At 35.7% G+C, this 24199-nt stretch overlaps 1 protein-coding gene across 5 annotated transcripts in view; it reads left to right on the top strand.

Moving 5' to 3' along the window:
• The window catches only part of LOC134529091 (polyamine-transporting ATPase 13A3), a 145867-nt gene extending 126125 nt beyond the window's left edge, over window positions 1–19742 (top strand). For all 5 annotated transcript variants that reach the window (XM_063362814.1, XM_063362813.1, XM_063362815.1 and 2 more), the window contains one exon: window positions 674–19742. In XM_063362814.1, the coding sequence (XP_063218884.1) occupies window positions 674–1929 (1256 nt within the window). In that variant the 3' untranslated portion in view covers window positions 1930–19742. The remainder of the gene's footprint in view (window positions 1–673) is intronic.
• The last annotated feature ends 4457 nt before the right edge of the window (window positions 19743–24199 follow it).

Raw genomic sequence — 24199 nt, 5'->3', positions numbered from 1 at the left:
AGATGCTGGAATTTAAATGATTACAGAAAACCTAACCATGGTACTGAATTTGATGAGACAACATAATAAATTGTTAATAAGACTGTTTAACAGGTATGGGTTTAATATAGGGTTTAAGGGTATGGCTTTAAAATAGGTTGCTAAAATGTTGTACTTTTTTTGAGCAGAGTAATTATGTAAAATTATTGTACTTTAGAAAACTACCCAAATGTAAATATGGTGCAAAGGCATAACTGAAAAGGTGGTCTTCCTCCAATCCTTCGGGGCTACTTCACATTGCCAGCTACATGCAAAAGCTTATATTTCTATTTAAGTAGGTACATATGTGGAATTGTATACAAGATGCCACTTAGTACCTTTGGGCATCTCAGAAGTCAAGTGGCTTCATTCACTATGAGATACCACATTAACATGGTAAATTATTTATAAGTAACAATTATATGATTATCTTTAATACAGCATTGTAGAGGATTAATTACCTATGGAACAACAGGCGAGCAGAATGGAAGCAGGTCTATTAGACCAAAATACAAGTATATTGTTGCACAGAATTTGGTAAGATTTGTTTTGTTGTTACTTGAAGAAATCGAGTGTGGTGTACATATTGTATGTTGATGTATATGAAGCATTTGTATAGGTTAATATGTAAAAAAAAAATGTTTATTTATTGCAGCGATGTGTGGAGATGGTGCTAATGACTGTGGGGCCCTGAAAGCAGCTCATGCAGGGATATCACTCTCTGAGGCAGAGTCGTCTGTGGCTTCGCCGTTCACGTCCAAGAATGCAGACATATCATGTGTGCCGCACGTCATACGTGAGGGAAGAGCTGCGTTGGTCACGTCCTTCGGCATTTTTAAATACATGGCCGCTTACAGTTTGACACAGTTTGTGACGGTTATGATTTTATACTCCATTGAAAGTAACCTCACAGACATTGAATTTCTGTACATAGATCTATTCTTAATCACGGTTTTTGCATTTTTCTTTGGACGTATTGAAGCATACGATGGTCCTCTTGCAAAGAGCCCCCCTATACTCTCTTTGATTTCTTTTTCACCAATTCTATCCCTGATGTCTCAGGTAGGATTTGTGATTTTTTTCCAGTGCATTTCATTTTATGCAGTGCATCAAACGGAATGGTTTGAGCCTTACAATGCCACTGCAAAAGGTGAGAATAATAGTTTAGCGTGTTATGAAAACTATGCTTTGTTTTCTGTTTCAAGTTTGCAATATATTATTCTAGCTCTAGTATTTTCTAAAGGTGCTCCATACCGTAAGTCAGTATTAAACAGTTGGGGTTATTGTACATCTTTAATTGTCCTTACTGTTTGTACACTGTATTTGATCATTGGTCCAACCCAGTGGCTGGCAGACAAACTTGATTTAAGATTACCTCCTGTCATGAGTTTTCGTTTTGTCATGGTTGGGATAGGTTTTGCAAATTTGGTTTTGTCGTGTTTTTTTGAATATTTTATCGTTGACTACGTTGTCTTCCGTAAACTACGTTTCATGTTCCACGATGTTAACAAGTCTAGACGAAAGTACCTGGCCATCGAGCGAGATCTTGCCAAGGACATTTCTTGGCCCCCGATAAGCTCAACTCCTATTCACGAGCCAGTTATCAACACAGCTGTCTCTGTTCCTCGCAGTCCTGCAACAGTAGCCAAAATTAGTTTTCAACAGAGTGGAATACACAGGTCTGATGACATAAAAGAAGTCACTTTAGATCCTTCATCTTTAATGTCGCCAAAACAAAGTGTTAATAACACTGCAGGCAATAGCTGTGTGCTTCGACCCAATGAAAAAACTGATGGTGGTGTATCATTATCTTCCATAGTTTCTACACATTCTTTACAAACTGTTAATTCTGTTTTGCAACCAACTGAAAGAACCATGTGTGAAGTTCATGAATCAAAATCTGGCTTATAGTATCAGGTTAACACAGCATTTTTGTGCTTCTGCTCAAAATGTTTCATGGTACTCGTTTGTTGTGTAGCTATATTTTTTAATTCCTGACAGGTCTATTTTGAAGATTGTTCATACAGCATTGAGTTTCTTCCATTAAGTAAACCAAATACGAACATGAATAAACTTGGCTTTTAATTTTTATCACTATAATTTTTGATCATTATGTATTGTACTGTAAAACAGTAATCTAGCCAGCATCCAAAGGCCAAGTTCCTTCAAACAGTTGCAGTTAAATTCTGCAACTTAATGTAAATGCATTATGTAAGCATAATACATACATGTGTGATAAGCATAGCCTTTTTGTATGAGCTTCTTTAAATTGGTGCTTTTATTTTATATTTTTGCATTGATTGCACTTTCAGACATTTTCTGAACTCAAATGAGGGCTTGTCATCATGAGCAAACCATTGGACGAAAAACACTGATTTGATGTGGCTTGAACTCTAAACTTAAATTGGTCAGTGCAAAACCCTGTATTCTTCACTATACAGTAGGATTACTATGTTGATTTACACTTTATTTTTATACAGACACGGATTTTAATTGTTCGGTAGATAGGTCCACCTGATGAATTTATTTCCCATGAAGGCATATGAATGCACTTGCACCATGAGTGTGGCAGCTTCTTCAAGCTGACTTGGAACCACTTTTGGGAAAATTATTTTTCTCTGCCCGGCCAACTTTTTGCAACTCACAAAGTCCATGAAATGGCATCGTTGCGGGAGTATTAAATGGCTCCAAACAGCAGATGGCCTCCAAAGCCTGCTCTGATTAATATTATAGCTGTAGCAACACCTGTTTGGCTTGTTAGAATCTCTGGTGATTATCGACCACACTGAATGTGTGGTGACCCTCTGGAACTTTTTCATTGCCAGTCAGAAGTGACCAAGGAGGATGGCGAATTGTGGCAGTTCCAACATCACAGTGCATGCCACTCTACCTGCTGGTGACTAGTCAATAACATGGTAACGTGCAGTCTCCCAATGAGGCTACCAGTAAGGCCATTGAGAAGCTCTTCAAGACGCAGGTAGAGACTCGCACTTTAGTTTCTGAAGAGCTAGACGAAGCTGCCAGGGCTGTGATGCGGGTGCATTTGGTTCCTGGGGGAATATTGAGTGTAAATCAATATAGTATACCTCTCTTATGTATGTATGTATAATGTATGTATGTATGTATGTATGTATCTATCTATGTATGTATCACAAAATATATGTACAATTAGTCATATCCTAACCCCACATCATATAATACTTAAAAAATGTAGTCATTAATTGAAAGAATGTTAAAGCCTAAGGCTGGTATTCCAATGTTATCATACTTTATTTATATGATTTCAGAGGTAGCTTGAGTTACTTAAAAGTAGGCCTGTGCTATTTCCTGATTTTTCCATTCCGGTTTTGGTCCCTTCAAAGGAAAAAAAAAGTCTGACACCGACTTTTGAAATTGTTTCGGTTCCAAAGATTTTTGTACATTGCTGTTACTTTGTGTGAACGGTAATGTTAACAAAACGTTTATCCTGCGAGAAACGTAAACAAACACATTCTTTTAATGTCGCCAACGTCTCGCAATGTAATAACTCGCGAAAAAATAGATGTGTATAGCAAAAAAATATTTATTATTGCACAAACACCAATGAAATCAACATGGGGTCTTCATTTTCTCTCATGAATTGGTGGTACTGTTTTTATTGATTGGAATGTTACAATTTCTGACCGTTAAGTAAAAGGCAAACTACAAATAAACAAAGCATGTGAGTGAAACCTGTTGTCACCAAAGCATGTTAAAACTGTTGACTATTTAAAACAAGTTACATTATCTTACCTATTTCATGATTTGAGGTAAGCGTAAAAATTCCTTTAAAAAAAATTTGTAGGCTAGTGCAAAGAATTTACTCACTCATCTTTTCTATGTTATTGAATTGTTTTCGGTAACCAAATAATGACCCATCAAACTTCATTCATATTTTATGTTTAGCACTAAGGAATTAAACTTTTTTCTTTACAAGAACCGAAACAAGAACCGAGAACTGAGGACCAAGGTTTTTAATCTAAACTTGTACCAGAACCTAACCGACCAATATAAACCAGAATCGCACGGTCCTACTTGGAAGAGTGTTCTTAAAGATTCATGTAGTAAAACTTCCACTCTAACGAATTACTGGGTTATATATAAATATTTAGTTGATTTAAATGGGTATTTATTTAGTCCTCTAATGATTTTACCTTGGACATGTAATGTTTTGATTTAAGGGAAAAAAACTGCTTGTTTTTCAGAAAATTCCTGAAAGTAAATTTAAAGGGTGGCAGTGAATGATAAATAAAGTGGTTTTTGTTAAGGAACAAATATAAAGAAACACTACCCTTCAAAGTTGTAGATATGAAGAGTAGCGTACAAGTTTTAATTTGGCATACATCCAGGGGCCACTTCAGTATCTGAGTCTCCCATATGGCTCTGTTACCAACAGACAGATTCTGCACTTATGGCCTGATTTGTTGTTGAAGCCTGTTGAGCCACAAGATTCAGGACATCTTCCTCAAACCGTAGTGTTCAAACAGTTCTGGAATCTGCGGCAACCCTTCGTGGTGTGAGACTTCCAGTTTCACGCAGTTGCTTTTCAAGACATATGAAGGTCTTCGCTATGGATACACTTCAATTGTGCAAGTGCCCTTAATAAACGAACATTTCTTCTGCTGCAATGTCTCTCACCATTGCCCTCACCACAGCACTGTACCGTACTAAATTGTCAACATTGCGCTGTGTGCACATACCACAACAATCCATCCACTGTGTTATAGACCATAATGCTGGTTGCTAGTTCTTTTAACTAACTCTAAATGTTGGACCTGGTTTGTCACATTCTTCCTGAGAAGCCTCTGAACATAATACAACACTGTGCTGCAATTTTATGTCCTCTATGTCAAAGGATGGTGGTGCCTAGATGCACACAAAATTCAAATTTGTGCACTACTGTTCATACCTGTAACTTTGTATGTTTGCATTTTCTGACATTTGTCCTTTAACATAAACCATTTGTTTTGGCATTCTCTGCCACACATTAAATTTATGCCTAGTAGTTACCAAGCATTCTGTGTATTGGTATTGAATTTGTAAAAGGTTTTTTTTATTATTATTTTCAGGTTAAATCATATGTAGGGATCAGAGTTAGTAGTTATTGTTAGTAGTTATTGTACAGACCATAACATGACAAACTTTATTTAATGCATCCTACTTTATAACTATAATTATGATAGCTAGGAAATTCATAAGTATGAAAAGTTGTTGGCCCAGTGGACTAGCATTAGCTTTGTTCATTTATGATTTTACATTGAGTACAACTAAGGCTCTCTCAAGATTTGATGGTTTTCGTTTCGACAACATAGGTAGAGTTGTATTCAGACTAGAATGGCAATACTTGTGTTGGATTTGAAGGTTGAGTACAGTAGACTGTGGGTAAAGTGCTGTTGGGGAACATGGCTTACTCCTACGTTACAAATTATTTGAGTTTGGTCTGGGTGCTAACCCATCCAGTCACAAAACAATTGCTCAAGCTTTAATGTAAGTGGCAGTGAGGTACATATCCTGGAGTGTAGAAGCAGAGGCAACACACGCACAAGTCTATCTAACTTCACTTACAGCAGCTGATGAATAGGTACTACATAGCTCCGTGTGACACATCAAAGTGCAAGTTTGTCAATCTTGGACCAGCCTGCCCAGATGGAAAGATAACATGGGCATGATAGTGGTAGATGTAGGGAGAGGATGCCCTCCATTTAGTCACATCAACTAAAGCAGTGAGGTGATGATTTCAGTAGAGATGGACTGCGAATCGAAAACTTGAGCCAAGTTGAGCTAGTAGCTTCAGCTCAACTCTGCTCAAAATTAGAGTTGATTGAACTCAACCGAGTGAGCCTTACGGTATATTTTCTTAAAACTTAATCCAAATTTGACATGTGCAATGAACATTTAATAATTAACCACTATATAGCAAACACTTTACAGTGCAACCGTTTTTTTTTTGCATAATCGTCGCACATTTTATACTAAAATTTAGTTTGTTTAATGCAAGAAAAAAAAATGTTTGTTTGGTAGTTATTCATAAAAACAAAACCCATTCATGGAATGTACGTTTATTTAAAAAGTGACATATAAAAGAGCACGCCAAACAATTTAAACTAATAAGTCTTGTAACAAAAACCTTTCTTCAACTTTAAATAGAAAAACAAAATCTGCGATCCGAATGCGAGCCTGAACGAACGCATAACTATCGTAGTACACACCACGAGTGTGTGCGGGTCATCAAATGTAGTTAACTTGGCAGTTCACAGAGAGCGTGCATTGCATGCAATCGGCGAGATATCGATATTCGACTGTGTGCGCGCTCTATACGAGAAGCAACATAACCAAACATGAATGATGCCAACTAGTGCTGGCTACATTTTTATAAGCGGTGCACCGCTGCGACGCAATCGAACAGATAAAGGTTTGTAACGTTTAAAAATGTCTTTAAAAGAAAATTTACACATCAGAACACTTTGTATTTCCGATAATTAAATAAGTAAGTGGTAATTTCTGAATAAATATTAGTTTCTACTTTAAAATACATTGTTTTATACAGAAAAAATACCCACACAAAGCGTTGGAATCTAATAGAGGGACCAAAAACATGCGACGATTACGCGAGAGGTGTTTTTATCCAAATTTTGACGCCCTAAAATATAGGTGCGACGATTATGCGATAAAAGAGGGTATATGTAAACAAACAGAAAATTAGATAAAAGAGGGTATATGTAAACAAACAGAAAATTACATAAAAGAGGGTATATGTAAACAAACAGAAAATTATCTCTGTATTAGTTTTCTTTTCTTCTGCCATACTTAGATATTTTCAAATGTCACATCAATCATTTCTTTCAATAAAAATAGGCATCAAACTATGTGTAAAAGATGTATTAACTTTTGTTGTGAACACAAATAAAGCAGTCCACCATTTTTACTAGATAATCAAAGATTTGAAGATACATGGTGCAACACTTTTATGTTCATGCCAAAATGTGATACTATCAATTGCTGCTGTAGTAGGAAGAAAAGCTATAATTTCAAACATTTTTTTCTTATCGTAGTTTGTTTTCTGTGGTACAAATCTATGACATGCATCAGGCCATTCCAAAATGGCGTCTTTCACAGTGTTCTGAAACGTAAATAAAGGAATAAACATTTTACGTTTTTTGGGCAGTGTAATTAAGTAAAATTAACTGTAATTAAAGAAAACTGTGCTGATGTAAACACACTGTGAAGTGTTTGCAAAATAATGGCACGTGATTTTATGCTCATTGCACACATCAAATATGTATCAAGTTATAAGAAATAGATTGTTGATTCTCATCCTTTCGAGTGCAATGAACTCTACTTTTGAGTCAAGTCAAGCTTTAGCTATTCGCTCAACTCTGCTCGGGTTTTTGAGTCTCATCCTATCTCTACTTACTTTAAAAATAAATGACTACACAGTTTTCTACTCATGAACTGCAAATATTACTATCAATTTTGCAGTCATAATCACTTAAACTCAACCAACTTATCTTTTATGTATATTCTTCTTTTAACAGATCTCCAACTGTCAACTAACTTAAGTGTTATGTCACTAAGGTGCTTTTGTATGTTCTTTCTTTGTAGAGTCAATTTTCAGTGAGCACTTTTTAAGGTTTCTTTGACGTAACAAACCAAATACAAAGGGAGCAGATTGGAATAAATGATGCTCAACATCTGTTATTCCCAGCACAAGGAGAGGGCAGGCATGTGCTCATAAGTGTTGCTGCAAATACTAAAAACTTTACACTATTCTTATTTTGTCTGGCAGAGGACGTGAGTTACCCACGGTAAACCTGACTATGAATTACCCAACCACATTATAATGGGTTCTATTCTACTTTAAAAATTACAAATGTTTTATCAGGTAAACTTCTGTACTCATGTACTCGGAAAATTGAAAAATAATTCAATTTTATCGTAAATATATTCATTACATCACACTGCTCACACAGCAGCACTTAGTTGGAGAGTACAGTCATGTTTGTAATAGCTTGGTCGTGACTATCCAATGTTCTATGTTAGACTATCTATTGCCGCACTTTATTTTTTCAATGAATGAGTAGAAAACAAAAATAAAACTCAAAAGTCCAACTGCTTGGTGGTTGTGAGTTATGTTTCGTAGCTGGGGTAGCATTATCTTCACTGCTACTGTTCTTCCATATAACTGCACTACAGCTATGTTTGAACTGCCTGTGAAACTGAGAGATAGCTTCGTGTTTTTTGATGGTTTTTGGCATAGGGTATTTGCGCGAGTTTGTGTAAGTGGTTCGGAATTTGAAGCCAGTGCAAGAGGTAAACAGCATGATGCAACTAAAGAAATTGCAGGAGGCAAGGAATGACTTAAATTATCTTAATTTTGTTTGTATTGCACTTGTTATGTGTTCACATTACCTTCTGTTCTTCAAAGTAAGAATTGTCTGGCTGTGTACAGGCTCCAGCTCATGTAATGGGACAGGGGTCAGTAATTTGATCCCTACCTGACATCTCATGGGAGCACCAAGTCATTAACCAAAATGTTTTGAGCTTCATTATAACCTTGTAGGCCTCAATTAAATCTTTATGTGCATTGTTGTGATTTGTAAAACCAACTTTTACCTTACTTCAAAGAGCGGTGATGTTGTCGATCTTGAAAGAAAGGTTACAGGGTCATATATTATAGATTTTAATCTTTTGTATATAATCTAAACATTACTAGCCATTTTGTATGAATTTTGATTATGTTAAGAAAATTTTAGACTACTTTTAGGGACATATTTTTATATATATATTTTTTTGGAAGATCAGCCTTAAGAAGTTACTTGTGTATGTGTGTGTTTATTGTGCACTAACTAGTGTGTTCAAATGTGATACAGCTCATTGGAGAGCCTAAAAGTGTTTTTGTAGCTTTTGTAAGGTAAAGTTTTACAGCAGTTTTATCTAGATTTTGTCTGTAAACAATAATCAATTTCCTACAAAGTTAAAAACAAATTATTGGTTATATTTATGTTTCAGTTGGAATTTAGAATTACTGCGAAAAATGTGGTTTAGTTAAAGGAAGTCAGTGAGTGTTCTGCAGACCATTCCTTAAAAACCAATGTTATGCAGTAGTTAGGACTAAGTTGTTGTTCATTTATCTGTAAAATATTGTCAGGAAAAGTTGCCACAGTTTTGAACTGTTTCATTAGCTTGCAGATCACAGTGTTATTTTAAGGGAGCTATCAAAAAGTTTCTAAATTGGTTTTGCAAATGTTTGTATGAGTACTGTTGTGAATAGTTTTGTTGCTGTGCTGCTGAATTTTTGTGCAGTATGCCAAATTCTAAAATAAGGTGTGAATAGTTTACTTAAACCAGTGGCCAGAGTTTGTACGTTCATAAAGTAATTTGCCAAGTGATATATAGTGTTGAATATGATATTCACCACTCAGCAGATTAAACTGAGTCCATTCACCAAGTTTAATGCTAAGCCAATGTTCGTGATTTTGAAGCAATGATGATTAAGTGTGTTGAGTTTCCACGCATGTCTAGAGCATTAGACAATGGTTCTTCATTTCATTTGTTTCACAAGGAAATGATTAGGATTTGCTTCAAACAAAACTGAAGTATAAAACTAGATAGATCTGATTACAATTGATTTCTTTACATCTAGAAGCCAAAATAACTACACAAATTATAACTGGAGCGAAAATCTTGGCAGTGAATTATTCATTCCGTTTAGGTTATGTTTTTGAAGCATTATTCAGGGTGGCTAGCAACAGGGGGGGTTCATGGAATCTCCTAAAGTTATAGCAGAGATTTATTTTGATTTGAACCGGTTCCACGTAGACTTCTTTTCTTCCCCCATTCCAACCCATATCGCAGAGTTAAGATAAGTTTTCTCACTTTTCTCCCATTTCTTTTTTGGTCATAAGTATATCAGCACTTTACCATACTTATTGACTTCAGTGCTATTGACTATAGTGTGAAAAAATAATCGATAGTGGCCTGTTGCAATGTGGTTTGCCTATCGAATCTCTATTTTGAATTTGAATGTCAATGGTTGAGGAAAAATAATTTCCAAGCCTGTAAAAGTCAGGGAATATTTTATCACAGGTTTGCTGACTACCCAGTTATTGTCAATGCTTGAACACTCAATATTTTGCACTAGTAATCAGTAGTTGACATTCTCAACAGATAACATGTGGCATGTTTGAATTCAACCATTGCAGGATCACACAAATTATAGCAGAAACATTGTAAATTAAGTAAAAGTAGTGGAAATTACCAGCATAGTTACATTTTGAAATTATTATTTTATATACCTATAGTTTTAACTTTTTTTTTTTAATATTGTACGTTTAGCAGAAGTTAGTTTCTTTCTGGCATCACTGATCTTCGTAGAGAAAAACTGTGAGCGACTGCAGCTTTGCCGCAGAGTTGAAACACTGTGCAAATGTGTAACAGAAGTGTGCACAGAATATCACAAATTGCCAAAACATCCAAACTCAGCCTGTGTGTGCTATATAATGTATGATCTACTCTGAGTGACATTAGGATCTTAAAATATTCATTCAGAAAATCTCTTGATCACAATATATGATTTGTAAGATTTTCCTGAGAAAATTTTCTTGCTGTTTTGGGTAGCAGGTAGTAAGTACCTTCCTTTGATGTCAGTGATGCAGCTTGCCTACACTAAGACAATTTAAGAACTCTGTGTTTTATTATGCTCTCGAGTACTTAAATTACTAGAAAGGTGCATTTGCAAATTTCATTTTGTTTTGCACAATGACATTTTAAGTAATATTAATCATTTAATTAAATGTAATTGTGGGCGTAAAAAATTTTTTAGCATTTGATGTCAATAAGTCGTGATGCTCATTGCTAAGCTGGGCGATCCGGATAACACCACAACGTACCTCAGGCCATCATGGAAGGGAGTTTCTGCGTTCATCAGCACGGAGGTGGAGGAATCTTTGGCTCAGCAGCCAGGAGCTTTATTATTTATTATAAACCTAAACATGTGATATAAAGTACCATTAATACCAGTCATTCATTTGCCTCTCCATAACCTTTAGTGTGGTTTTGTTCAGTCTGGTAGCTGCTTTGAAATTAGATTTAACAAGTGGATTTCAAAATTTTGTAGCTGTATGTGAAAGCTGCTTCTGGTATGAATAATTGGAGAGCAAAAGTTTTTTTTTTTTTTTTTTTTTAAGTTTATTGCATCCATTGCATTTTTTGTGCAAGTTTGCACACCCGTGTTTTTGTTGCAGCAACCAGGCTTGTAATGCCCATAAAATCAGAGCATCCTTACATTTATCAGGTTGTCCACATTCTGGAAAATCAGGGAGTTCTGGAGAATTCATATAAATTCCTTTGTGGTGGTAATTTGAGGGGGAAATTTCATGTTCTAGTCTGACATCACCCAGGCTGTGAAATATTTGGTTTTCAGATGGTATTTTCTGCATAGTTGTATACACTATAGTGCATAGTCGTTTACAATATAAAATGGCGTATGCAAGGTTCGGTTTGACTTTTTATTTTTGTTATATAATTTTAGGCCATCTATGGTAATTGTGCAGGCTGTATTTTTGTTTTTTCTTTCAGGAAATCATAAAAAAAATATATAATTTTTTTAAAAAGTCAGGGAAATTTTACTGCAGATTTGTATAGACACCATCTTTATTATATGTCTCAGGGTTTAGTATGTATTAGAAATTATTTCGCTGCTTTTTTTCTCCTTTAGACTCAAATTCATGAGTGTTTAAAAGTAACTGTTTGCTTGTTGATGTGAGACCCTAACACGGACTAAATAAAATTGTCTTGTAGTGGGTTTATTTAGCAAGCTGTAAAATTGTTTTTTAAAAAATGGCTTAACTATTCAGTGACATGGTTGATTTTAGTAAGCGTATAAATATTTTAAAAATATTTTATTAGATTTACCCCTTTTTAAGTTCTATGTCAAAATACAGCAAAACCCCTTACTTGCACTTTTCATGGGGACAAAGTAAAAAAGTGTAAAAAGCGGGAAAGTGTAAATAAAGGGAAAAGTAAGAAATACGTTAAAGTTAATTAAAATACAGTCACATCATGCAGCGTTCATAACAAATGCGGGCTACATTACACATACGCATTGCACCACAGTAAAAAAATTAAAAAAAAAGGGCCGCAAATTGGAAATTTACCGTCAATAGCGCGCCATGCGCGGAGAAAGGTCATCGTACTCAATCAGCTGTTATGGCGCGGTGTAGCCGCCGGCTGGCTCTCTCTGTTGTCTGAGCTGCGCATGCGCAGTATAACTCACTCAACGCTCCGCCCAGACTCGTGACGTTCCATCAGCAGCCAGCCAATAGATGCGAGCTTAGCGGAAAAAAATATAAGCTCCACCTCCCGTGTACCAGTTTTGTCCAGTTCTAATACCAGTTTATTGGTATACGCACCAGTTTTCTCGCTGCCGTGACGTGTTCAAGTTTACGTTCATCTTGATGTCTTTATACCAATAATTAATTATTTACGATCCCCAGATATAAATGGTTAGTTTAAAAAATATGCATCAACTGTACAATACTTCCAAAATTATAAAATACGTTTAAAACAGTTACAAAGACTCCGCTCATTTTATCTAGTGAAGTTTATGTCTCGTACCAGTATTTCGGCTAAGTTGTGACATAAATATAGTAACAACGTTTATACATTCGTGAGTTTACGTTTTTCCCGAGTACATTTTAGATTGTCTCCTGCTATAATTGCCTAGGCTTAAATTATTATATGTTTAGAAATAAAAGCAACTTTTCATGTTATAAAATATGTTTATTTTGCGATTTAAAATGTTCACTGCCGACTATAAAGGCCCTGGCAGAATGAAGAGTGCTGATGGCAATGCTGATGGCTGCTAGCTGCTGATTGGTGGCAGAATCAGCCAATGAAACGGGCAAATGCGATGCTGATGGCAGATCCCAAATTCACTAGGCACATCACGGCCAATGGCTGATGGACAGATCGCCGCATCAGCGGTAGAATCGGCAGTCATGTTGTAATTTCGTCCTTCAGTTGTTTGTTTGCAAACTTTGACGCTCGTGTTATCTGCTGTGATGAAAAAAATCACGTGGACCTTTGTCAACAATTCGAAATTTTTGTTGCTGTTTTAATTCACTTTAATATAGAATAAAATAACTGTCTAATTCCTTTTACTTACAAGTTTTTCTTATAATACTTTGTTTCATGTCAGTTTTACATGTGTACTTTAGTTTGAATTAATGTAACAGGAGGGAATTCTCATAAGAGTAGGTCTTTCAAATTGATAATAATATTTGCGGAATTATATTTAATAAAAGGTTGCGCAAAATAAAATCATTATCGTAAAAATATTAATAGCCTTTGTTTTTGCACAATGGATTTTAAAAATATTGATGATGATGAGGAATCAGAACCAAAACATAAACACAGTTTACTGCGCATGCGCGAACGCACAGTTTTCAAAATACATTACAATTGGTTGCTGGTGGTTGTCACGTGATGGCTGGTGTGCTGACCAGCCATGAAAAGATGAAGTTGGCCGAACTTGGCCAGCCATTAGCCATCAGCCACATTCGAATGCTGGTGGTGACGTAGTAGTGAAACAAATGGCCAATCAGAGTTCACCAGCCATCAGCATTGCCATCAGCACTGTTCATTCTGCCAGGGCCTTAAAAGTTACGTTTTTCACAATGTTTTTAGGCCTACTATCGTTGTTACGTGACGTAAATAGTGGGATGGATTAGATTTTTTAGACGTAATTCGCGTGAAAGTATTATATTGGATTAAATGGGAACCAAACGGGACCTGAAGAATATAGTGCAAATAACGGGAAAACGTAAATAACGGTAACGTAAATAAGGGGTTTCACTGTATCAATAAAAAAACAAGGTGTCATTACCATTTAAGGAACTTTACTCTCTAGAATAATTATCCATGATGATGCAGTTATGTAATGTAGAAAACTTTACTAATATTTAACAACTCATAATTACATTCTGTCCATGCACGAGAATTAATTTTTAAATCAATTTAAAAAATTGGCATGAATATGATTCACTAATAATATAATTCATTTTTTTAGTATGAAAAAACTGGAATCAGTTTGTTCCTACATTGTTTATTTAACATAATCCTTTAAGAAATAGAGTGGTACAAATGCTATGCTGTATCTGTATCATCCCATTTCTGCACCTCTCACCTTAACCAAAGTTAAACTTTTTCAAACTGTTAACAGCCGTTTAGGGTCTTGTTCAACAGAACATTGGTTATGGCATGAGCATGTATGTCTTGAGTTGCGGTTATGTTGGCAGAAGTGCGCTTATATTAGCTGCAATGTAGAGTGGGAGAAGAAACATTGGTTAGTTGGAGAGATGGAAGTAAAGAGGGTGCTGAAGACAAGTCAACAGTCTAGACGAAATTATGTCATTGTGTAAAGGCGCACAATGAGCAAGGTAACGTAACGGTAAAATGTCGAACTTGCAGTCGGGGCGACACAGGTTCGAATTCCGCTCCATCCACCGAGATATTGGTCATCCGTGCTTCCTGACTTAAGGTCATGGCTGATTCCTGCCTCTGTTTCCCTGACTTGTGTGGCGGATGCCAGTCTCGAATGACTATGCCGACGAGACTGGAAGCTTGTAAGTACAAACATTTCGTCGTAACTTGCTTGGAGTGTAAGTCTTTACAAAATTTTACTGCGATTATCATCAATCAGTGCCACAAACACCACCATTTAAAATGTTGTGTGCATCCCTCAGATAGTTTTTGTGGGCATGAGTAAACATTCATTCGTTGAGAGATACAAAAATTAATACACAAAGAATCTAAGAACTGCACTTGTGAGTGCTTGAATGTAACTAAGTAATGTTACATACTATGTAACATTCGTTTAAGAAATAATCAAAACTGTACAATGTAGGAACTTTTTGATAGCTCTGCAGGTTCATGAGTGCAGTATTACGAGCATACTAATGAAATACAATTTGCAGATTTAATCATAAATTTTTTATTTTGAAGTCTTTTATTTTTTGATAGTGTAGAAAAAAAAGTACAATGTTAAATGTGTTGTAGATTTAATAGGAGAAATGTGAAATATAGTAGTGTCGGTGTTTGTGCAGAAAAGCATAATGATGTAAAAATATGTTTTAGTAATACCATTTTTTATCGCATAATCGTTTCACATTTTATACTAAAATCAAGTTTGAAAAGTAGGGGTGCAATTTTTATGCAAAAAAAGCATTTTTGGAAGGTAAAGTTAGTCATAAAAAACAAAACCGTTTCATTTATTTAAGAAGTAGAGTATACAAAGCATGCCAAACAATTTAAATTAATAAGTCAGCAACAAAAACGTTTTGTTCAACTTAAAAAAGAAAAATGAAAACAATGACCCAAACATGAGGCAGAACTAACACAAACTATCGTCGTAGTACACACCACGAAAGAATGTGGGCTATCAAATATAGTTAACTCAGCATTAGACATAGCACATGTGTTGCATGCAATTGGCGAGGTATCAATATCGATATTCGACTACATGTGCGCTCTTTATACAGGAATCAACATAACCAAACATGAATGATGCCAACAAGCTCTGGCTACAGTTATATAAGCAGTACACAGCTGCGACGAAGACAAACAGATAAAGGTTATAACGTTTGAAAACATCTTTAAAAGAAAATTTACACATCAGACAACGTAAGCAGTAATATCCGAATGAATATTATTTCAATTTGAAAATACGTCATTTTATCCGGGAAAACTACCTACACAAAGTGCTCGGAATCTAACAGCGGGACCATAAACATCATGCGACGATTATGCGAGAATTTTTTACTCCAAATTTTGATGCCCAAAATAACACGATTATGCACGTGCGACAATTATGTGATAAAACACGGTATATTGTATTAGCTAATATGCTTTAGAAGCAGTATCAGTTCTTTCCCATATTTTTTCTAATTCTGTAACATAATTTTTAGAGAAACTTTTCTGTTTTGTTCTTTATGATTGTGAGAGATTTCAGATTATTAATAACATGTTGTGGTTCTTTGTTGTATAATCCATTAGCATTTCATGTAGTGGTTGTGTAGTAGGCCTATCCCTCACAAGGCTTGTCTGTTTTCAGAGGCACATTGTTTGTGCATTTTTGTAGTATGCCTATTTTCAAGAAAAGTCATGTTTAAAGACATTGTAAAAAGTTTTTTTTATATAAAGGTAAAGGTATTTATTTTGAAAAGTTATTTACGAGTTGATTTCAGTTCAGTAATTTACTATATTTTTTTGTAGAGCCAAACTCGCAGTGTACATGAATAAATGAAGAGCTTATGTTCGTAAATTTTGAAGATTGGATTTTACTCTTGATGTATTTAAAAAATATATATATTTTTTGTATAGTAAACTGTGAAGGAAACATCTTATTTAATATGATACAAATAAATTTGTTTGTTGATTAACTATATCATGTTACTTAAGTTGCAAATAATTTTTGGTTGTTCACTAAGAGTTTGGGAATTTCTTATCATCCTTTCACATAGTTATATTCAAACACAAATCTGTGTGAAATATGTTAGTGGCCAGATGCACCCATGCATTGAATAATGGAAGAAAATGCTGGTTTTGTACATACAAAGCTGAGAAATAAACATGCTAGCATGGGAAAGACAGTTGGTATGCTTAAACTGCGTGTATATGATGCATTTAGATTTGTTAGGCAACTGTAGTCATACATTTGACATCTCCAAGAGTACTAAACATACCATTCACAGGCAGAGATACTGATTAAGTGCAGCACCTATACAATGTTGGAATAACCTTTTTCATTCCTAAGAAATCTCACCAAAAATTGGAAGTAATTGCAGCAGTGATTAAATGTATGGGTTATATAGTTATGACCATGGAAACAGTACTTCCTTCACTGGCCTAGAAGACAGGTCTGTCGATTCAGCAAACATTTTCGTAAGACGTGACCATCACTGCAATTATTCCAACATTAAATGCTTTATTAAACCAATTTGTAGCAGATAAATTAACTTACCTGATTATCAGCAATTTGTTATTATTTTCGGTATCGCTTTCTTTCATTAGCAATGATAATTGCAAGTCTATTTTACTGGTTAATACTCATCAAGACTAATAATTTATCAGGTGCATTATCCGAAAGCACTCTCCTTCATAAAATGTCTGTCATTACTTTTTGCTTAGCTATTTGAAAAAGTATTCATATTGACTAAGTTGTAGGTATTTATTCATAACTTTCTACAAAATATGCTTCAATACATTTGGTCTTGAAATTTTTGTATTGGCCCATGTAGTTAAGCCTAGGGCTCAGAAAAGTTTTTACTTACGTTTTACTAAAAAGGATTAAGACAAACAATATTTTTTGTTGCATCCCTTTACAAAAATTTCAGATTGCTCGTGGTCATACTGCGGTATTATGATCCAAAAAATATATTACACCTTCCTCTCAAAGTATTGCTGTTCAATTTGTGGAGTTTTGAAGTAATGACGCCACTTAATAACAGCATGATTTGAAGTAGCACAGTCATAGATTCAAACTAGCAGTAGCGATTCACTTCCTTCACAGCATAATCTCTGAGGACTGCCGAGTGTTCAGCCAATGTTTATATTACACCATTTCGTATATCAGCAGAAGCTCTGGAGGAAAAAAGCCAGAATCTTTGAGGGCTATTTTATCTTGTGCCTACTAGGATGCACTAGTGATAAATCATGGAAGACACACATTAAGTAAACAACAGTGTCTGGAATAACTTTAACAGGTTAAATAGTTATTTGACGTGACAACGTCTAATAAATCGATGAACGCCGGCTGCACGCACGAAAAAGTGTCCCGTAACACACATTGTCCCGTTACGCTCATTGTGCGCCGCATCTATCTCTCTTCCGCTCGATTGGAACAACCATCGATTTGACTTTTTTAAGTCACATTAAACTTGAAACACTTCCATTCGTTTCCTACTTTTCCTATCATCATCCTATCCTTAACAAAATAACACAGATTGGAAGACGTTAAATAGCAAACACGTATAAAAGTTATAGTTAAAATAATCTCTTCGTTAAAGTAATAAACATATTTGAATTAATGAGTGCAAATAAAAGTAAATTTATCAATTAAATTGTAGATTTAATTTCACTCCTTCTTTGTATCCATACAAAATAGTGATAATTCAATAAAAATGATTCAATTTAATTCATAAAAGTATGCAATCAATTCATGAATGTTTTTTTTATGACGTCACGTTAAACTATCGTCCGTAAACCGACTTTACAGACAACCAATTTTTTAGAATTGTAATATATCTCCTATATAAATAACATTAGTATTTTGTAACTCAGAAATGTTGTTAGAGCCTCTTAATAATGTTATGCCCAAGCCCTATTATGTAAACAATATGGTCCATGAACTTTTTAAATTTATTTTAGGTTTTTTATCTCAAAATAGTACTGAATATTTATGTAAATGTACTTCAAATGTATTTAGACATATATTAGTACTGTAAATTGATTTTAATGGGAGTAGTGTCTTTATTAACATACTTATGAAAAAAAAAAGTATTTTATTTGTGCTGTTTTGATCAGCTTTCTCTTTTCCTGGAACAAATTAAGGTGTTACTTCGAAGGGCGGGTGTCCGTAATTGACTTGTTCCAATTAACAGTAAACTAAATAAGCCTATAAAAGGATTTTACGTTTTAATAAAGTTTTATAATGCTTCCAGTATTACTCAATATTACTTTAAAATACCTTATTATTTGTCAAGTGCATGGCAATATACAACAATATTGAATGGTCTGGACCCCTCACACGGCATTCTCGTGCTACAAAATATTGACGGGTCCGCAAAACTTTTCTAAAATTTCAGAAAACTTTTGAACACTTCACAAAATATTGAACACCCCTTTTTTTGCGCAATATATTTCCTCACACACTCAATATTTTTGTACAAACACGACACCTTCAAAATATTGAGTAAAATTTTTGCCAGTGTGAGGGCCCCTTTAGTCTTGGTTTATTCTATTCTTTTGTGCTAAAATTTTACAGACTGCAAAATTCATTGTAGTACAAAAGTAAAAAAATTCATATAGTTAGTTCTATATTGATATTAGTTTAATAGTAATTCTGGTTATAACATTTTTGCAAAATATAATAGCATAATAATTGCACTTCAAGTAAACTTATGAAAGTGTGTTTCCAATAAAATTGGCAAAATTGTGACAGTGAAGTGACAGAATTTTTCATTATGTTACGTTACCAGAAATTAATGCAAATGCATAGTTGTTGGTCTTTTTGATGTTTATTTTAAGGCAAAATGTAACAATCATGCTACCTTTAATTATAAATGATGTTCAAAGCATGTTGATACATGTTAACTTATGACAGAGTAACTACTGCTTGTACGTAAACAGCTTTTTCTTCCAGCATGCAGTTTGTAATGACATGATGGGTTAAGTCATCCACTAGACATATATACACTATGTCGAACCTAGTGACACAACGAATACAAATTGAAGGTTGTAAAAGAACAAGTACATATGTACTTTGTTACTTTCATTGTATGTGAAATTGCTTAAAAATCTATACAGTCCTTGGTGGTTGAAGAAAGGTGCTATAGTTATACAGGTTGTGTGTTCATATTTGTAAACATTGTATGTACAATTTTATGAGATTAAAGTTTTGATGAATAAAGAAAGCCTATGTAAACTGACAGCTTAGCCGTCTATTAAAGGAATCAACGTTATTATTTATGTTGTAGTAAATATGTATTGTAATAATTACCTTGTTTGAAACAGGTTGTAAAGATTTCTAAAAAATGTTTTTTTAATCAAACCATTTTTCAATTATTTTCTTTTAGTGAAATTGATATAATATTCATGTTCCAGTAACCTTTGTTAGCATTCTAATCATCTTTGACAAAAACATTTTATTAGTTGCATTTGAATTGACATTTTATATCAAATGAAAAATTGGGTTTATTGAGCACAAATAGTATGTCACAGAATCTTTCGGACAAACCGTAAAGGTGGGTAATCGTCTAATGAGTAGGTGGGTAATCGTCTAATGAGTAGATACATGCATTTGTGTGTTCATTTTATGGCACAAAGTGGTGTTATTTTTTATTTTTCCCATTTATTTGCACATTCACATTAATTATAACCCAAACATTTACAGCTTTCTTTTCAAAATAACAATACAATTACAATATAATCTCAACACTATAGCTTATCGCTAGTACCAGCTAAGCATACTGTGATACAATAAAAATGATACATCTATACGGAATGCTAAAAAATACCAAATATTGGTCTACGAAATGGTTGTTGTAAGAGTACAATTTGTATTCACAGAATTTCAGGGAACCAGGACATAATTAAGATATAAGCAGGGCAGATAACCTGTACAGTTTTATATTTATGATTGAACTATGAACAAACCTCAAAAAGGTGGTTGGTACATAAATAAAAATACCTGACCTCTAAAGTAGACAAAAAATTTGTTATGGTTTGGTAGTCATGATCATTGATCGATGCCTAACCCACAACATTAACTTGAAAGATAACACAGTGGTGAAGCGAAAATGAGACTTACATATTAAACATTTATTGAAACAAAAAATTAGGCAGTAGAACAGGTAACCTACAACAACGTGAGTAAACGGCTCCTCGCAGGTCCCCATGCATTTCACTCCTCTGTAGCATAGCATGGGCCTGCATGAACTAAACATATGATTTAGCATGCACAGACAGAAACAATTGAACCAGCATACTTCGGACCAACAACTGATTACATTCTGTTCGGTCATCCACTAGACGATTAGGCTAATTCGAACTAGTCACTACTGGTATGAAAAAAATATTCCCAATTTTTATGCATAGCCTTACCCATCTATACTTACTTACAAATGCTAAAGCACGTATTACTGCCTTTATCCATTTAAATGTAACTACTTGAAGAGAGACAACGACTATTAACCCATCTCACAAACTGAACTGTTATATTTAAAGGTGTTCTTAGTTCACTTTTGAATTGTCTCACTAACTCCGATACTGACTTTGTTCATTGATGCTTTGTGACCTGGCGTCCACGGATGCTAGTGAAACCCCTGGGACAGTGCTGTTTCAACTCCTCACACTCACTCAGGACCAGCACACGAACAGCAAGCACAGCGACACAATGCGCCGAGTCTCCCGCACTCATACCGCTGGTTGCCGGGCTCAATCAGGAAGGCAGGTGAAGGCCCCTGGCCTTACCGACTCATTCGAGTGGCTCCTTTCCAGCAGTGAGTTTCCCCAATTCACTCAGCGACCAGCAGGTGAACCTTTAGCACAGTGACTTGTCGGGCCTCCCGCACTCATAACCCGGGTTGCTGGACTTGCTCCAAACAACCAGGTACCGTCAGTTAGGGTAACATTGGCCCTTTGAGGGTAACTTTGGCCCAACATATGCATAATCACATCTAATAAATATTTTGAAGAGTTGTAACATGGTTTAACATGTTTTTTGTCTTGGGCCAAAGTTACCCTCAAAGGGCCAATGTTACCCCAACTGACGGTACTGAAGCAAGTTTCTCAACTCGCTCGGCTGCGAAGACTCGACTCTGTCTTCTCTTGTCATTCCTGGGCATAAGTCGCGCACAAACAGGTTCGTTTGTAGTCTTCTCCAGCTCAGGTAGAGCTACTCAGTTGCTCGTGGGTCTGGTGTGTGTGTCTGTCGCTGCCTTGTAGTCTGTTTGGGGGCAGACAACGACGGGGTTAATATACTGGCTGCTGCGTGACATCACCAACACGCTACTACTAGTTGCAGCATCCCACTCCACAGTGTGCACATTAGAACATCTTACACTAGTTGGAGGTTACACGAGGCAAACATGATATAACCTCAAAATGAACCAAAACAATGGGTACCTACTGCTTTGCATTGTGTTTCTAACAAACTTTAATAAATTTAACTAAGTGAACTGTTTGTGGTTAAGGCACTGTCGTAGTGTCAAATTGTTGCTTCCAACACCTACCAATATGTTGTGTCAAATAAAGTTGGTGAGTCTCAGTGTCGCCGAAAACATTACTATCACCACTAAATTTGTTTGACAAGTTTAATGACTTGTGTTACCATCAGTTTTGTGCTTAAAGGACAGGTTCTAAAATATTATGGATGTGATCCAACCAATATGACCGCAGCACCACCTAGCTGACAATGTGTACTATGTGACACTATCATGCCTAGCAATAAATATTGAAAACAATATGGTGGCAGTGTCCTCTAGAATATGATGTTTGCACTATGTGACACTAGTACTACTAGTAGCAAGTACTCAAAACAAGATGGTGCATGTGATGATATAATCCAGGAATGTGGCCTCCAGCAGAGGAAAGAAATGATGTATGTGATGTCATAATCCAAGATGTTGGCCTCTAGGAGACAAAAACAAAATGGTGGTTGTGATGTCATAATCCAACATGGCGGTCTCCAGTATACAAAAACAATTGGCAGCTGTGATGTTATAATCCATGATCATGGTGTCCAGCAGACAAAACCTAGATGGTAGATCCAAGACACCATATGTGACACCGTACTAGCTGCCGTAATATCCGCCTTGAAAGTGGTGGGATGTCAGTATGCCAGTGGCCTTTGTAGAGTAAGGACCTGTTGCCATTTTTAATTGAATGACTGCCAGATTAGAACTGAGAATTCCTTAAGGCAATTGATTTTTTAAATTAAATTTGTATTTAATTTTTAATTAAATTTAAATTTCTTCTCCGATTTTTTTGGTAAAAATTATAGGTTTTCAAGATGGTGGAATAAAAAAAGCAAACATTATTTAAAATGGAGGAATGTTCTAGAAAATAAATGGTGGACCCAAGATAACAGAATTCAATATGGTAGAAAGTTCTAGAATCCAATGTGGATGAAAGCTCTAGGAATGTATTTATGAATAGATGACATAATCCCACATGGTGGAATGTTCTAGAAAGCAAATTGATGGTGGTGATATAATTCAAAATGGTAGAAACGAAATGGCTGGGGTAATGGTCAAGGTTTCCCAAGGTGGTCACCACAATCCACGATGATGAACACCCAATCCACAACCCTTCGCACTGGCTCTAGTAGCAGGACATACTATTATATTGAAGTCAACCAGGGCTGCGCCCTCCCTTGAGCCCGATGTGTCCCCTGTTCCGCCAGCGCCACAACCTTCCCACCATCACCCTCTGTTTGAACCGCCTGCCACGGTGACTTGTGTGTGTGTGTGAGCCGCAAGATGCATTAGAGGCAGTGCGACGGCCCAGAAAGTAAAATAGTAATTAATTAATCAGTAAAGAAATAAGGGGATATGTATTGTGAGTTTTTATAATTTCGCCCAGTGTTTCGTCTTAAGTCTCAGGAAGGACGGCGCAGCGCCAGACGTGGCCGCTACAGGAACTACCGATGAATAATCTTTAGACAATAATTAATTAAGTATACTGTTATGAAATCAGATGGAAGTCTCAGAAATTGTCGTTTAATTATTACTAATTTTTAAAATGGTAAACTGTGTTAGTAATTAGATTAATTATAAGTTAACAAGCTAACGGGAACTCGAGTGTTGGAAGACGCCATGACACACTGTTGACCAGTCAGTCTTGTTCTTCTGCCGCCCGGGATGGGATGCTCCCGCACCTCGTCGACTTCATTGTTTGGTAATATCTGATCCGTTAGCATCCGTTTTGCATATATTAATCTAAATCGCTTTCTTTCTGTCTTCGAGGCCTACTCCGGGTGGTAGACTGTTTCAATAAGAATTTAAGCTCCTCGAGCATTTTAAATTTAACTTCGTTACATTTATTTGGTCAGGCCACGTGGTGACCTGGCCCACCTCCTAAACCGATTGTTTGCCGTTGGCTTTTTATCCGCTTCGCATGAACAATGTAGAGACAAGGAATATTTAATAAATATCAGGTGTGAATCTCGAGTGTATACCTATTATTTCGGTCACGGGTGCCCCGGTGTAGTCGCCTGGCGTGTGGGATGCCTAGAGCCCACCTAGGTAAAGATTAGGGCATTACACGAGTGTACCAGCGTGCCCGCCGCTGAGAGCGGGTGTTAGGGGCCAACGAAGCATTATTAGGGTTGTGTGCCTCGTCGCACTTGGGCGACGTCATGGCCCAAGAAAGGAGTCTCGGATAT

The sequence above is a fragment of the Bacillus rossius genome, chromosome 2 (assembly GCF_032445375.1).
Source record: "Bacillus rossius redtenbacheri isolate Brsri chromosome 2, Brsri_v3, whole genome shotgun sequence".
Lineage (NCBI taxonomy): Eukaryota > Metazoa > Arthropoda > Insecta > Phasmatodea > Bacillidae > Bacillus > Bacillus rossius.
The sequence above is the reverse complement of the archived record's forward strand: the minus strand, read 5'-3'. Positions and strand labels throughout refer to the sequence as shown.